This window comes from Periophthalmus magnuspinnatus, chromosome 9 (genome assembly GCF_009829125.3).
Source record: "Periophthalmus magnuspinnatus isolate fPerMag1 chromosome 9, fPerMag1.2.pri, whole genome shotgun sequence".
NCBI lineage: Eukaryota > Metazoa > Chordata > Actinopteri > Gobiiformes > Gobiidae > Periophthalmus > Periophthalmus magnuspinnatus.
This window is the reverse complement of record NC_047134.1, coordinates 35,737,484-35,754,647: the sequence shown is the minus strand read 5'-3', so window position 1 is coordinate 35,754,647 and position 17,164 is coordinate 35,737,484. Positions and strand designations below refer to the sequence as shown.

The following is a 17,164-nucleotide window of genomic DNA, read 5'->3' as shown; positions in this document are numbered from 1 at the left end:
TACCAGGTCAGATCTGGGGAGAGGCGAGCCAAGCCACAGTCACAACACAGTGTTTTTCAAAGGATATGGGAGCCATAAAAACACCTGAAATTGAATAACTGCATGATTCATGTGTTTAAAGCCCTATTATGGAACCTTCCAGGCAGAGCACTGACACCTCCATGGAGACTAGAAAAGTTCCATAGTGCAGCTTTATGTTCAGAGACTGTTATGACCCAAAACAACCAAAGTCTGAACTATAAATGTGAGAAACGTGGACAGTACAGGATTAAACTCCAGACATTTCACACAGTAGTTTTCTTCTCTTTTATTTATTTATTTATTTTCTTCTCTTTTATTTTTTTATTTTCTTCTCACTCTTCTGCTGTGGTTTTCTATCGTTCACATTTTCCTCCTCTTTCCTGATGTTTTTTTCCGTCAGAGACAATGCTGCTGTGAGTCGTGTGAATGTTGTGTCACTCGGGCTCATACTTATGCTAATGCTGCATCTCTTTTGTTTCCTCAATAATACCACAGAATAGTTTTTGTGATTTTTATGTACAGCCAATTTTGGAACCAGCGCAGTGCAATGGAATATTATTACTGCGAGAACGTGGACACGAGGAGAAGAGAGGAACTTTCCCTCCACATCACGCCTCAGTCTGTTTTTAAACACACATTTTATTCTTTTCTGTGCTGCTTCGTCTTAAACAAGGAAACACAGGAATATTGATCTGAAATGTCTGAACTGTACATGTAAATGGACGTAGGACTCGCTCTCCGCCGCGTTTAAAAGAGGAAGTGAGTCGCTCCAATTCACTTCACACTGAAAAACTGTGTCCTCTGTGACTGACGCCGCGCCATCGTTTGGTCTTAAATGTTCGTTTTAACTCTATTATTCTATTCTATTAACATCTGAGGAGCAAAGAGACAGACTCGGAGTAAAAGTTTAACCATTTATTACAAACAACAGGATGTGAATGTCGTTGGAGGAGCGGGGAGTAGGAGGCTGGGTCGCAGGTGGAGGTGGGAGATCTGGCGAAAAACGAGAAACACCAACTGAGAACTACAACCATAACAACAAAAACCAGACTGAGCCAAACAGAACTGCACCACAGAGGAAACACGGACGATCTGGCGCCGGGTGGAGGATCCTCAGTGTCTTTGTGCTCCAGAGGTGGAGGATCCTCAGTGTCTTTGTGCTCCAGAGGTGGAGGATCCAGAGGTGGAGGATCCAGAGGTGGAGGATCCAGAGGGGGAGGATCCAGAGGGGGAGGATCCAGAGGGGGAGGATCCAGAGGTGGAGGATCCAGCGGTGGAGGATCCTCAGTCCAAATGAAGCGTCTCTAAGGGAACGTGTTATGTAAATCAACATTTATGAACTTTAAACCGTGTTAGTGCAGCGTTTACACTCGTGTGATTCATGTTTGAATTATCCTGTATCGGCCTGAATTTGACAAAAGCTGGACAACACGGCTAATATGTCTGTTAAAGGTTCAGTAGGGCCATTAAAGGTTCAGTAGGGCCATTAAAGGTTCAGTAGGGCCATTAAAGGTTCAGTAGGGCCATTAAAGGTTCAGTAGGGCCATTAAAGGCTGAAGAAGTGTCTTGGACGAGCAGAGAAACGTCTTCAGTCTAAAACGATTTGTCCAGTGACAGATTTAAGTTTGATCTTTTGCTGTGGATCAGACCGACTGAAAGACACAGACATAAATAAAAAATAAAATAAATGCTTCATATTTACCTCAACACAAAAAAAACAACATCCAAACTGCACAAAAAGGCATTTAGTTTAAATTTAAATAAAGGCATAATAATGTATTTTTATTTGTATAATCTAATCTAAGAGCAGATTTAAACTATTTTAAATCTACAATATTGTTCAAAATGATGAGCTTCAATAAATAAACAGCAGAATGAAACAGTTTGAGTTTGTGTCTGAGTCAGACGAGGGATTTACTCATTTTACAGCTTAAATCTGATAATATAAACAAATGTGCATAAAAGTACAATTAGTGCAAAGAAAAGTTGCTTAATGGTTTAACAGTTTAGTTGCATTTATGGGAAAAGTGGGCGGGGCTGAATAAGGTCAAAAGTTCAACCAAAAAGAACAATTATACAATTCAACAAAATTTTAAATAATGAAACAAACTTGGCCATATTTTTTGTGAAACTTCAGTATAAAACAGTTAACGACGTGAGTAATGAGTCGCTGCCACTTTTCAGCTTGTTTTCCGTTTCCGTCCCAAACAAACGCCGCGTGGAGCGTGTCAGAGTTTGAGACGTAGTTAGAGCAGAACGTGTCAGCGCAGTTGAGGCGTAGGCCCGCTCTGCGCCAAGGTGAAACTGTTACTGCGCCATGAGGGGGCGATGGCACATATCTGGAGGGCTGCCATCACAGAGCTAATAACAGACAGCGCCGCACACATCACCTCCAAACTCCAGTCCCCCGTCCCGACCGCGCAGGTGACCAGCAAAAGACCCCGAGCCAACGCGCCATGAATATTCATTAGGAACAACGACCTGACAGCCGCTGCATTTTTAGTAGCTCTTCCCTCAAGCTTTTGTGTCACGGTTTATACTTCAAGAAAACAAATGTAACGTAAGAACAGCAGCAGAAACAGAGTTATCCTCAACTAAAAGGTGGAATAATATGAAACACATCCACACACACCTGTGTGTGCTCAGGTGTGTGATGTGTGTCTTTAGACAAACACACAGAATGTTTAAAATACAACACACACTGGAAAAACACACACACCAAACAAGTGTTAAACAAAAAACACACACCAAACAAGTGTTAAACAAAAAACACACACCAAACAAGTGTTAAACAAAAAACACACACACCAAACAAGTGTTAAACAAAACACACACACCAAACAAGTGTTAAACAAAAAACACACACCAAACAAGTGTCAAACAGCACACAAGTCCAAGTAAAAGATAAAAACAGGCACATGGATAAAAGTTTGTTAGATTATTACATTTCAATCTACACTTTAAAATGTTTGACTCTCAAGTTAATTTTTCAAATGGAAAAAAACAAACAAATCCAGGTCCATTCTCTGAGAGATTCTAAAGTTTAAACCGACTCGTGTCTGTGGCCGTGTCCCGGGTCAACGGCTGCGTTTAAGTCACGTTCGACGAGGCCTGTCCCATGGTGAAATCTGCAAAAAACACGCCGTGAAAAACTGGTCCAAAGAGCAAAGAAAACATGTAAGTACAAGCTTTTAACTTTATTAAATGATTATAAACCCATGAATCTGTCAGAGGAGTTTGAGCCACATAAGCCTCAGATTTGAGTTAAACGATAATCTGAACTGAAAAGTCCACTCAAACTTTCATATTTGGACAGATTATCAACAAACTCTAATCATGTTTTTACTGGAGAAAAGAAGAGTCAGAGTCTTTCATAAAGAGGAAACGTCTCATGGACACGGGGCTAAACAGTTTAGGTCAGAAAACACAAAGACACAGTTTAATTATGTGCAGATGATGTAATATGTGTGCAGTTTGTGCCTTTAATCGTGTGATGAATGTTTTTAAAATAAAGACACAGTTTGGGTCAGATTCATGACACTGACCTGAGGGGGACACCTGTGTGATCTGATCCTACGACGAGGAGGAAACTCTTTAAATGTTTGATATTCATGCTCTTTCCTCCTGTTTGACAGAAACACTGGGCTCACAGGACGGTTGTGTGAAATGGGTCAAATGCAGATGACCCTGACACTGGAGACTCATGAGGGACATGATGCATCTGTGGAGACGTTAAAGAAACTGAAGACAAATCAGGACAAACTGTTTAAAGGAGAAAACACCACTGTGGACCTGATCTGTGTTTATATAAATGTGGATCTGAATAATATTTGTGATCCTCATTTCATTCTAACCTGTGACAGTTTCTTATCGTGTGGTGACAGTTGTGTCTCTTTAAACGTCCCAAACATAAGGTCCATAATCCCAGAGTGGACAGAGGAGGAGCTGGTCCTGCAGACGACCTGTGGGACGTGTCCCTCATGTGTCTCATACTGCAGTGTGTCTGCACACTTTAGCTTTCACTTACAATTTCTCTCACAAGTGAAAAATATTAGATTTAAATGTGGAAGGAAGTTTGTTTGAATCTTATCTGAAGAAAACGGTTTTATCTCTGAGGAAGTGGACCATGGTCATGTTCCACTGACACAAAATAGATTTGAACTTCACATTTGAGACAAGAAGCAGAATGTTTAAAGACCAAAATACAGTTTGTCCAGGACGACCTGGAGATAATGAGAGTTTTAATGATGTTTGTGTCTTTGGATTCACTGTGAGATGTGACACTTATTTGTCTCTTTTGATCAGAACTGATTCATTTACCTGGACTAAAGAATGAGCCGCAGTTCCACCTGTTCATTTGACAAACATCATGAGTTTGGACATGATTCAGTAAAAAGTGACACAGTGTGAGAGTTTACTGACACACAAGTGTGTTTGTATTTATAATGTGTGTAAAGGGTTTAATATTCACTTTATTGACAAAGTATTTCAGACGTTCCTTCTGTAAAATAAACATCTTTACTCAAACAGAGATGTTTCTTTATAAACTCACCTAATGCACCTTTACATTTATGTTTCCACTGTCAACATCAAATCTTATTGAAACTTTAAGCTCATTTAGGATATTTTATATTTTATTACAACAACATTGTCAGATTGTTCATATTTATAGAAGTGACTCTAGTTTTAATGTTTGTTTTTAGTCGATTTGGATGAGGTTGGAGTAAAAAATGTGATTGTTTATTTTCTGTTTTTCATAATTTCTCTCTAATAGTTTGGACGTGATGATCATAAACCCTGAGTTTTCTCTGTTTTAACAGTTTCTCTCTCATCTCAGTTTGTGCAAAGGCCGGACGCTGTACTCGGTGGTGCGGGACGCTAAGGTGATGCTGGACGTGAACAAAACCCGACAGATCGCACAGGAGATGGTGAAGGTGAGACGCCTCAGTGCAGAACCTCGACACTGGTCACACAGTTGTTCCTGTATTCCTCCTGTGACACTTTTCCGTTCTTCTCTCAGGGAATGGGCTACCTCCACGCCAAAGGGATCCTCCACAAAGACATGAAATCCAAGAATGTGTTTTATGACAACGGTAAAGTCGTCATTACAGATTTCGGACTCTTCACCATATCAGGAGTCCTGCAGGCGGGCAGGTAATTACCCTCACTGTACGCCAGAGCCATCCTAATGAAAAACATTTGAAAATAATTACTCTTTCGGCGCTGGTTTGTACCGTCTCATAGCAACCGATGCCACAGACACGGAGCTATTTTAAAGTGAAGCCTTTTGCTGCTGTTCCCACATTATTTGAAATGTCGAGCTGATTCTCAGGTGGAGGCTGTTGTCAAGAGATTCTCACTCTGCAAACAAAAACAACTGATGTGAAATTACACGTCTTTTTTAGAGACTTAAGACTCTTTGTTACTGTTGTTTTGGGCAGTTTTAAGAATGTCAAAAATGAGTCAAATTACGTTTGTTTTGTTTCGTTCTGGATCCAGCGGCGTGCGATCGACGGCCGAGCGTGTTTGTGTTTCCACGAGTGTCAGAATGACGCACACAAAAGTAAATATGTTTTTGAACAGGAAAAGTCTTCAGATTTACAATGTTACATGTAAAAGGAAGTTGAACCTCAGGAAAAGCAAACGGGGGATTGGAAATAATCGAAATGTAACACCGTTAATCATTTCTGAGTTTCGTTGTGGAGGTTCAGACTTAATTATTCCTCCCTGAATTGAATTATTTGGCAAAGAAATGGTCCTTGAAATCAACATTTGAAATTTAAATCAAAAATATTGTATGTTTTTAATGGGGAAAAGTCCTTGGAATCTTTAGACCAAACCCCTGATAAAACTCTGATAAAACTTGATTTCTGTCCTAAATAAAGATCAGATTAAGTTTTTGCTCTGGATCTCACGTAAACAGGATTTTTATTTATTTTTTATTTGAGACGTGTAAATGACGATCTTTTAACAGCCCAAGCTAATGTACGCGGCTAACGCTAACAACTTTACACCATAACAGTTTATTTAACCCTGGAGAACTCATCACAGTTAAATGCTGTTACAAGATGAACAAAAAAAAAAAAAAGAAGTCAAATTTAACTCCAAAAGCCCAGAGTGCCACTTCTGACCCCTGCAGGGCGACACCTAGTGGATGAATATTGAACTAAAATGAGCCAGAGTGATAGTGACCAGATGGACGACACATGATGTTTTTGAGCTGGAAAACGACACAAACAAAATCGTTTCTCATCAAAACAGTGATGAGTAAAACTGTGTTTGGTGTTTGCTAAAAAGATTAACAAAAAAATTTTAATCTTTCTAGTAACATCTTGCAGAATGTCTAGAAGTACATTTTATATTCTTTTTGGATAAATTAGCGTCAAATTTGGCCCTGATCCTAAATCAGGGAATAAAGGGTTAAAATCAGTGAACTGCTGTAATTTAATACTTTTAATTTTCCAAATAAGAAAATGTTTCTTGGAGAGTTTCAGATCAACAGTGAGACAAACCAGAGCTTCATCTGCTTCACTCAGTTGTGTTTCTCTGTGTTTTTCCTTCTCTCACAATGCATTGTGGGCTATTGACCGCTCGAGTGACCACAAACGCCCTCTTCTGTTCATGGGACATTTTGAGGCTCTATTTTGTCCCCTGCTGGACAGTGGGACCCCTGAATAGTGCCCCCTGTAGGAAGAGTTTTGAAGTAGGGACGACGGGGAATCCCAAACTGCACTTTATTGAACTTACAAAGTATTTTTACACAAGTATAACAGACTGTTTTTGGTGAGTACAAATCAAATCTCAGGGCAGAATTTTCTTTATAATTTACATAAAAATGTTACTTTTTCGCTCGTAGTATTGACAACACCTGATTTTTCAAGGTGAACCTGAGCCAAAGTGTTTTCATCTGCTCTTTTTAGAAATGTGTTAAAGTCAGAAAACCACTGCAGCTCCACAGATACAGCACGAGGTCTGAAAGAAAATAAAGAGAGCGACTCCCACGAGATCCAGTTATTGGGTCAAAGATGGAGACAAACCTGAGCTGAGTTTTGTGAATAAAACACCGTCACAGTCGTGTAAAGACGCGCTAACCTTCTATGAGTTTGTGAATAAAACGCCGTCACAGTCGTGTAAAGACGCGCTAACCTTCTATGAGTTTTTGAATAAAACTCCGTCACAGTCGTGTAAAGACGCGCTAACCTTCTATGAGTTTTTGAATAAAACTCCGTCACAGTCGTGTAAAGACGCGCTAACCTTCTATGAGTTTGTGAATAAAACGCCGTCACAGTCGTGTAAAGACGCGCTAACCTTCTATGAGTTTTTGAATAAAACTCCGTCACAGTCGTGTAAAGACGCGCTAACCTTCTATGAGTTTGTGAATAAAACGCCGTCACAGTCGTGTAAAGACGCGCTAACCTTCTATGAGTTTTTGAATAAAACTCCGTCACAGTCGTGTAAAGACGCGCTAACCTTCTATGAGTTTTTGAATAAAACTCCGTCACAGTCGTGTAAAGACGCGCTAACCTTCTATGAGTTTGTGAATAAAACGCCGTCACAGTCGTGTAAAGACGCGCTAACCTTCTATGAGTTTGTGAATAAAACGCCGTCACAGTCGTGTAAAGACGCGCTAACCTTCTATGAGTTTGTGAATAAAACGCCGTCACAGTCGTGTAAAGACGCGCTAACCTTCTATGAGTTTGTGAATAAAACGCCGTCACAGTCGTGTAAAGACGCGCTAACCTTCCATCAGATATAATGGAGAGTTTATTATGTGTAATTTACCATGTCACGGCTGAGCACAGCAGTAATCACTGTATCTGCTCAAGAATCAGCCTGGGCCAAAAGCGTCCTTCATCAGAGCCTCCTCTTCATCAGAGCCTCCTCTTCATCGTGATTACACTGAGTCAATGTAAATATTTATTTATACTAAACATGACTCCATTAGACTGTTTACTGCAGCTGATTGAAGCGTTTGAACAAACTCCAGCCGTCCTGACTCTGGACACAAATGTTTTTAGTGCAGCTTTTATTCTTGGATTTATCATTTCGCTAAAGCTAAAACTTTTCTGCCGTTTGTTACCTGCTTGTCTCCATGGAGATGCTAGTGTTTAGTGTATAAAGAAGAGGCCTAAGTGAGTGTGACGTCAGAGAAGGTCCATGTTTAATCCTGATCAAAAATATCATAGCAACCAAAGAGCCAATCAGGAGCGAGGATGAAGGTAACGCCCCTTCCCACCCAAGGCCTCTGATTGGTCTGTTATTAATGTTCATATCTTGAGGGTTAATACGAAGATTTAAGACCAAAATGAGTCTGAAGCAGCAGAGACAGAGACAGGGGTGAAAAAATAAAAAAATAAAATTAGTCAATGGAGCTGGAAGTGCGTCCACGATCACTTCCTGTTTGAAACGCCGCAGTTTACAGGTTAGTTACGTCATATACAGTCTGTTTTTCCCACAGACGAGCTCATGTGCAGCCAACTGAAAAATGAAATAAAAAACATCTCAAATTAATATAATGACGATCATTTGATTTCTACTTTACACAGAGAACTGAGTACAGCAGAATAAAAACAATTAAATATCTTTTGAAGCAGAGTTTTGTTTTTAGAATTCTGATCGTGAGTATCATAGCAACCAAAGAGCCAATCAGAGTGAGGATGTTGAAGGTAACGTAAAAAAAAGTGACATAAAGTGCACAAACAGCTGCTTCAGTGTGTTTTTCATCCAGCAACATGGAGTTTATTAAATCTGTGTCGTCCTTCAGTTGTCCAGGTTTGGTCAGAGCAAAAAAACACGGAATCCTGCGACTGGACAAACGTTTTTAAGAGTGAATATGTCACGTGTGTGTATGTGACGTCCAAGAGGCTCCAGCTCGGACTCTACTGCCTTATATCTGTGTGAAGAGGAGCTGCGTCAGTTTGTTACTCGAGTAAAAGTATCACGTGAAAAAATCGACTTAAGTAAAAGTATCAAAGTACAACCTACAGCTCGAGTGTGTCGTTTATAGTTTATAGTTTGTAAAATCCTTCAGTCTCATGTTTTTTCACATCAGGGAGTAAAGATTTTTCTGAACTAGAGGAAATAAAAAGTCACGTTCACCTTTAACACGGCCAAAGAAATGGACTGTCGGTCTTAATAAAAGTGAAGAAGTGAATCTGGATTGAACAGTTCATCTCTGAGGCCTAAATCTTCTGCGTTCATGTTGTGTCTTTGCAGTCGGAGGGAGGACAAACTGCGCATCCCAAACGGCTGGCTCTGTCACCTGGCTCCTGAAATCATCCAGCAGCTTTCTCCCGACACCGAGGAGGACAAGCTCCCGTTCTCCAAACAGTCCGACGTCTTTGCTTTTGGGTGAGTCGGACTCGGGAGTGTTTGTCCAGACGTTCTGCTGTTTATCGCTGCCACGTACGGATTTTTTCATTTGAATATTATCCCTGTGAAAAACCTGCCTCCCGCCTGTATTTGTTTTCACGTTGAGTATTATTTTCACTTTAAAAAGACAAATAGTCAACTTTAGTGTTCACGAGCCAACTCAGCTAAAAGTTTATTCTGTCACTTTTCCAGGAAGTTGTGATTAAAGTTTTGTTTTTAATCAAATGTGAACGGTACAATACTCGTTTGTGCCTTTACATAACAAATATCTTGGTTGTTTTTGCATTTTTATATAAACTTACCTGGCAGCTTTTGATTTTTTTTGCTCCTTTTTCAGCTTTTTTGTTTTTTGTTTTTAATCATAGACATTCCTCAGTGTTATATTTCTGCAGTTACTTGGATCCAGAACACACACGTCTTCAGTTCTTTACAAAGATGTGAGTCTGACACGGGTGAAACTCCCTGTTTTCAAACGGGCGTGATTGACAGGTGGATTAGCCAATCAGAGACACGCATGGACTGTTTGTATCGGGAAAAAAAAAAAAAATCACAGGAGGATGAAAAACATGGAGGATTTGTACAGAATCAATGAGCAAAGCCTAAACTTAATCTGAGGTGAAATGTGACTTTATTTGTAAATCACAGGCGACCAATGAGCTCCTTTGTCTCACATGTGTCACTGAAATAAACTGATCTGATTGGACGAGCACGTTCGATCGACCTGAGGGACCAGACTGATGTCAAACTGATGTCTGGATTCACCCAGGAAGTTGTGCACATCATAAAAACATCATAAAAACCTCACTTTAGAGGTGATAAACTCCTGCGTCTTTACAGAATAAACATTTTTACACCACAGACGACCTGAATCAGAATCAGGCTCATTAATGCTTTTCCAACACTCACAAATGATTGATTTCTCAGGAGATGAGACAAAGTAGTACATAATTGAATAAGGTGACATTTAAATGCTAATCAGACATTCATTACTACAGATATTAGGCGTGCCTCATGTACGCATTCATCTCGCGGCTGAAACTTGGTCCGAGTTTGACCTTCAAGCCCCGTCTGTTTCAGTAACAATTAGGCTTGTGGTCGTTGGCATAAATCCATATTAAACTTACTAACAGGTCCTTGGTGAAGATGGATTATTGAGATGCTAAAAGGCGAAGGAAATGTTTCATCATCGCTCCACGCTAAGCTAATTGGGGTAAATAAAGAGCGCGCTGATGAGCTAGCGATGGTTCAGAAGCACAGGTGATCGGGCGCAAAAGGAGACGATATGATTGGATGATTACAGGAAAAGGATCTGTAAATCTGCAAATGGTTTAAAAGCATTTACTTATTTATTAAAAGGGAGTTATAAAAAAGCAGCGAGATGGAGGAGGGAGGACGTGATTGAGCACATGGCGAGCTTCGTCTGGGGGGTTCCTGGACACCTGCCGTGTGGGATATGGGCCTTTGTGCTGTTTACCAGGTAAAACTCAGCTGCTGCTTCTGAGATTGGTTTCAGGTTTGGGCCTGAAGGAACTGCTGTTTTCCTTTGTGAAGTTCACCTTCATCATGAGACGATATAATGGAGAAAGAGGGAGGCCGCACCTGGGACCTGCACTCTTCACTTTCACAATCAATGAAAAGTGCGTTTTTATGGTCAGATGTTTCACCAGCGGCACTGGAATATTTTACAGCAAACATTATTACAGTAACTGGATTTAAATAGCACCTTTCCTCAAAGCTCTTCACATTATTCAGTCAATCTCCACCGTCAACGTTTCCCTGGGGCTAACGGGCTGAAATATGTGTGTCTGCACCTGACCGTCACCGATCACTCACCGCAACCACACAGACAGGTCCAAGGTGTCCTGACAGAGTGACGGCGTTCACTGGACTTGAGTTTTTGGGCTGAGCCTCTGTCACAGCCGTGTCACTTAGAGTCCAAACACAAATGTCCAAAACTCCACTTTTACAGTCTGACCTCAGGCGATGAAAAGTCCCACCGCCTCCATGGAGGCGCAGCGCTGGAGGTGCACCCTGCTCTGTTGACTCCTAACACAATTGCATTCTCAGATGGAGCCCCATATGGAGCGTGGTCAGAGGATCCCTCTGAAGGGAAAGGGGCTCAGCGCAGTGTCCAGCTGCTCTGTGAGCCCTTGTGTCTGGAGGTGACCCCCTCGGCTCTTTTACATATTCATCAACAAAAAGCTGTCACTCCTCCCGCTCTGGCCAAAGAGCTATTTTTACTCTCCTGAAGCGTGACCTGCCCAGGCTGCTCTAAAAACACTCGTCTTTTACATAGAGGCTAATTATAAAGCCACGGCGAGTTGACAACGTCAGGTGTAAGTGTCTGCGGCCGTTTCCTCCTCAGGATTCAGCTCTGGAGAAAGACGTCTAAGGTCCTTCACCTTTAGACTCACTGTAAACTCCTGTTCCAACAGCACGATCTGGTACGAGCTACACGCGAGAGAGTGGCCTTACAAAAGTCAGCCCGCCGAGGTCATCATCTGGCAGATCGGCACCGGAGTGAAGCCGAACCTCGCCCAGACGGGGATGGGGAAGGAGATTCTGGTAGGAACAAAAAAAATTTGTGATTAGAACGAGTCAGCGGTGACACGAGGCCTAATGAGCACGTTTAAAAATCACTTAAAATCCTGAGCCTTAATTGGACGTTAGAAAAGTGCTTTAGTCACAGCTTCAACATGATTAGTACTTTCTGTGTTTGGCCACGTTGTGTAAAGACGCGCCGCCGCCTGCAGCGCCGCCGCCTGCAGCGCCGCCGCCTGCAGCGCCGCCGCCTGCAGCGCCGCCGCCTGCAGCGCCGCCGCCTGCAGCGCCGCCGCCTGCAGCGCCGCGTTGTCTTTACGTTTATCTGAATTAGTTGCAGACGTTGCGACAGTTACATGACTCTTCTCTATACGTTTATTTAAAATGACACTTTAATGTGCTCGTTCTCTGATGAGTGATCTGCTCAGCACAAACACCAGGCGCTTTGCTGAATGTCTTTCCCGCTCGTTACCCCCATTTTAACCCCTGATGTTCTGGTTTAGGGGGGAAAAGTCCTGAATATGTTGCATGTAACATTTTTTATTTGGAACATTCCGACTCTATAAATGTGATAGTTTAGTCCCTGTTTACTCTTGTTTAATGCCTCCTCTGTATTATTTCCCGTTCTTTCCCGTTCTTTCCCGTTCTTTCCCGTTCTTTTCCAGGACATCTTGCTGCTGTGCTGGGCGTTCAAACCCGAGGAGAGGCCCAGCTTTTCCAAACTGGTGGATTTACTGGAAAAGCTGCCAAAACGAAACCGCCGCCTTTCGCACCCGGGGCACTTCTGGAAGTCAGCTGAGTATGTCAAATGAGTTTAGGACACAAAACTGCAAAACAATCAACAAGTACATATAAAAAACGCTGTCATAACCAATCGTCCCATTAGACCCTCGATCTAAACACTCAACCCAAAAGCGCCGTGTGTTCTCTGGATGTGTGTGTGGCGACGGGACTGTCCGGCTTCTCAAAACAACGGGACTCACATTTTGGTTTGAATCATGCTGTAATTACTTTCTTTTACTTTTTGTCTTTTACTATTGACTTTCATGGAATGTATCTTTGTACTTTTGGACGATTCTCAAGAACAAGTGTCTGCTCCATGTTTGTTTGTTTTGCTCTGGGTGAATGTCGCTGTTGGACGTAACACGTTGGAGATTTCATAACATTGTCGTGCCAAAAATCCATGAAAAATCCATTGTGTGGATTAGCTCATGTGTGTCTGTTTGCACCGTGTTTGAAAAGCTTTATTTATCATGAGTCTGTCTTTATTTTAACATTGTACCATGGGAATGTGAAGAAGCCAGCGTCCCTGAGCTGGTCTTTACGATCCTTAAAGTGCATATGACACACTCTGATTATTCTTGGTTTGGTTACGATTAGTATCAGAAGGAAATATTTATAAGAATAAAATTTGAGGAAGCAGCGGCGCGTTCCAAAACAAAGGCTCAGTGTTATGGACAAAGACAGTTCCTTCCGTTTGCTCTTTGTCACGAGGAAAACGTTTTTACAACAGATTAAACTTTGATTTAACTGTTTTTATCTCCCTTTATAATTATTGTGTAATTTAGCCCTCGTTAGCATCACGGTTGCTAGGTAACAGTTGTAGAATTACCTCCACGTACAGTGTGTCATATCTCGGCATTGGGACGGTTGTGATTAACGATAATATCACGATAATTCAAGTTGGTCACAGTTAAAAAATGTTCTGGATATTATCACAATGATATAAAATGTCCCACGAATGATTATTGTTGACCCTTTTTATCACGATAAACGATATTATTGTTTATTGTTCTGTCCCTGGTCACATCCATAGACTAGAAAGAAGTCGAGTAAAAGAGCGCGAACGAACGCCGACATGACACAAGAGCGAAATAAAAACATCAGGATCACGAGTTAATACGAACATTTAAGACCAAAATGACTCACTGCAGCAGTTACACGGAAAAGGAATTAGAGCCAGAGCCACGAGCCACGAGCACTTCCTGTTTGGAACACGGCGGCGGCTAATGCGTTAGCTTTGTCCAGTTATATACAGAGTTATGGTCATTTATGTGGCCCAGGAAGTAAAATAAGAAACATTACCAAAAGTACAAGTCATTACCAAAAGTATAAGTCGCTCCAGAGTATAAGTCACACTGGAGTATAAGTCGCTCTGGAGTATAAGTCACACTGGAGTATAAGTCACACCGGAGTATAAGTCACACTGGAGTATAAGTCACACTGGAGTATAAGTCACACTGGAGTATAAGTCACACTGGAGTATAAGTCACACTGGAGTATAAGTCACACCGGAGTATAAGTCACACTGGAGTATAAGTCGCACTGGAGTATAAGTCACACTGGAGTATAAGTCACACCGGAGTATAAGTCACACCGGAGTATAAGTCACACCGGAGTATAAGTCACACTGGAGTATAAGTCACACTGGAGTATAAGTCACACTGGAGTATAAGTCACACCGGAGTATAAGTCACACCGGAGTATAAGTCACACCGGAGTATAAGTCACACCGGAGTATAAGTCACACTGGAGTATAAGTCGCTCTGGAGTATAAGTCGCACTGGAGTATAAGTCGCACTGGAGTATAAGTCGCTCTGGAGTATAAGTCACACTGGAGTAGAAGTCGCTCTGGAGTAGAAGTCGCTCTGGAGTATAAGTCACACTGGAGTATAAGTCACACTGGAGTATAAGTCGCTCTGGAGTATAAGTCGCACCAGCCAAAAAAATGCAAAATAATGAAGAAAAAAACCCCATATATTCCGCGTATAAGTTTCATCCAAGTATAAGTCACACCCCGGATGAACTATGGAAAAAGTGTGACTTATTGTGGGTCTGTTTTTTGTCGTTTTATTGTGGGTCTGTTATTTGTCGTTTTTTCTTAAATACTGGCTGTTTGGGTGGAGTCGCTGTCATATGCACTTTAATGTCTGTGATGTTGTTTAGAGAAGGCCGTCGCTCCTCCACGCTGCTCTGTGAAATCCGCTGACACGTAGAATGTAACCCGCCCAACTGTCACAGAACCAATTACCTTTGAAAAACCACTGAGCCCTGAAATATCCAAATAAATCTAAATGACTTGATTTTCTATAGCGACCCGCAGCCGCTATATTAAGACTGTCACCTTTTTAGCTCTAATTCCACACATTATGGTTTTGAGTCTTGAAAACCAAAATGATAGCTTAGCTTATTATAAAATGTATGTGTGAAATAGGTTCTGACTGCCTAAGGGAGAAATTACTTGAATCTTTTTAGTGTAGATAATGACTTTTTAAAATGAGCTCAGCGATGGCGACTGTTAGCGAAGGAACTGCACACGGACGTTTTAAAGCTAAACACTGACACTACCTGAGACTGAAGCACACGCGCTCAAATCAAACTTTATTTGGTTTTATTTTGGCCACTTAAAGCAGTGTCAGAGCTGACGTGTCCCCTAAGAAACTCAAACCATGAATAAAGCTCATGCACGTTTTATTTTAAACATTGAAGTTACACGACACAGGAGAAAATAGTTTTAAATTTTTTTTGGCTGCTCCATATTTGTTTTACATTTATTTATATTTATAGATTTATTTATGTATTTATTTATTATTTTATTTATTTATTTACTTATTATTTTTATTTATTTATTTTGATGCCCTTTCCCGCCTGCACCTCTGGTTTAGCCACACTGTCAATCAAACCTGTTGCTAACGCTAACGCTAACAGGAGCGACCTCGGGGAAAGAAGGACCTGATTTGTCTGTTATTAATGTTCAGATCTTGATTTACAGACACAATAGTGAAATAAAAACCCCAGGATCATGTAGAGGGTTAATACGAACATTTAAGACCAAAATGACGAGAGAAATGATCACTTCCTGTTTGGGACGCGGCGTTAGCGCGTTAGCACGTTAGCTCTGTCCTTTTATATAAACAGTCGATGGTTTAAATATCCTCTTTTTTTGTTTTTCTTAAAGATGCACAAAAGTTCAATGATTTCAGCTTGAACACTGCTTTAACGGCTCACAATAAAACACGATAATAATAAAATATACACAACACACGCTCAGCTGAAAGTACTTTTACTGCATTACTTTATATATGAAGTACATGCGGATGCCCGAGAGCGCTCCGAGCCCTCGCGTGTGTCTCCTCCTGATTTCCATCTTAATACCTCTTTAATATGTTTTGGAGAACCTGGCTCATGTCCTCGTGGAGTGAAAGCTTTGGCGTCGCTCAGCTGTATACTGCTTCTGATCCTTCCACGTATATATCAGATATTTGAGATAACGACAATCCGATCCCAGTGAGTCGCCATCTCCACCTCGCCATTCACGACGTGGGGACGTGCAAACAAACTGCTGCTGATTTTCTGTGATTTTTTGGACTCGCTGGGACTGAAATTCTGCAAGTGGGTCATTTATATTTGTACTGTTTACAACACACGTGCATGAGACGGATTATCACCGACACAACCATCGACAAAAAAACTGCTACTCTTACAGTTTGGTCTCCGCTGTATTTAGCTTGGCAAACTTTCAACAGCTTCGTTTTGAGAGATTTCTCGTTATATTTATAGACTTGTAATGACACATAGGTTTAGGCGTTTAAACTCGTGACAACAATCAAAGATCTCGTTAGTGCCAAGTGTAAATACAAGAAAAAAACACAAAAAAAAGTTGAATTTTGCCGTGAAATGCTTTTGAATGTACTTGTGTTGTGTTTTCTGTTGTTTTTTGGTTTTGTTTCTTTCTCTTCTTCCGTTCTTTTGATTGCATTGATGCTGTGTTCTTTCGTTCCCGTGTTGTAGATGGACGCTTGTATTACTGATGCCTTATGGTCCATGGCTTAGCCTTGAGTATCTCGATTATGATCACACGCTCTTTATTTGCACTCATTCTTTATAAGTGTTTAACAATAAAGATCTTTTCTGTTTGGTTCATTTATGTCATCTTTACTGTAGTGTTTCTTTTGTGTATTTTACCTTGGTTTAAATTATGTTTCTTTCAACTTTCAGCCTTCAGTGTTTTTTATCCTTGGCAACTAAACATTTCTTACAGTTTACACACACTATATAAATGAAAAAAATGTATAAAAAAACTCCTTCTCTCATTATTCTGGCATTTAACAAATAGAAATAATTTAGTTAATTCTATTTGACCTAAAACAGTTAAAGTTTAGTCTGATTTTATGTCAGACAGTGAGAAAAAAAAGCGTGTGTGTTTTTATATAGTGTATGTGAACTGTTT

The 17,164-nt window shown here is 40.9% G+C and overlaps 1 protein-coding gene across 1 annotated transcript in view; it reads left to right on the top strand.

Moving 5' to 3' along the window:
- ksr2 (kinase suppressor of ras 2) overlaps positions 1-12,785 on the top strand; it is a 101,437-nt gene extending 88,652 nt beyond the window's left edge. The window contains exons 17-21 of the mRNA XM_033972420.2: positions 4,859-4,955; positions 5,042-5,175; positions 9,238-9,372; positions 11,829-11,958; positions 12,600-12,785. Coding sequence (XP_033828311.1) covers positions 4,859-4,955; positions 5,042-5,175; positions 9,238-9,372; positions 11,829-11,958; positions 12,600-12,746 — 643 coding nt within the window. The 3' untranslated portion in view covers positions 12,747-12,785. The remainder of the gene's footprint in view (positions 1-4,858; positions 4,956-5,041; positions 5,176-9,237; positions 9,373-11,828; positions 11,959-12,599) is intronic.
- The last annotated feature ends 4,379 nt before the right edge of the window (positions 12,786-17,164 follow it).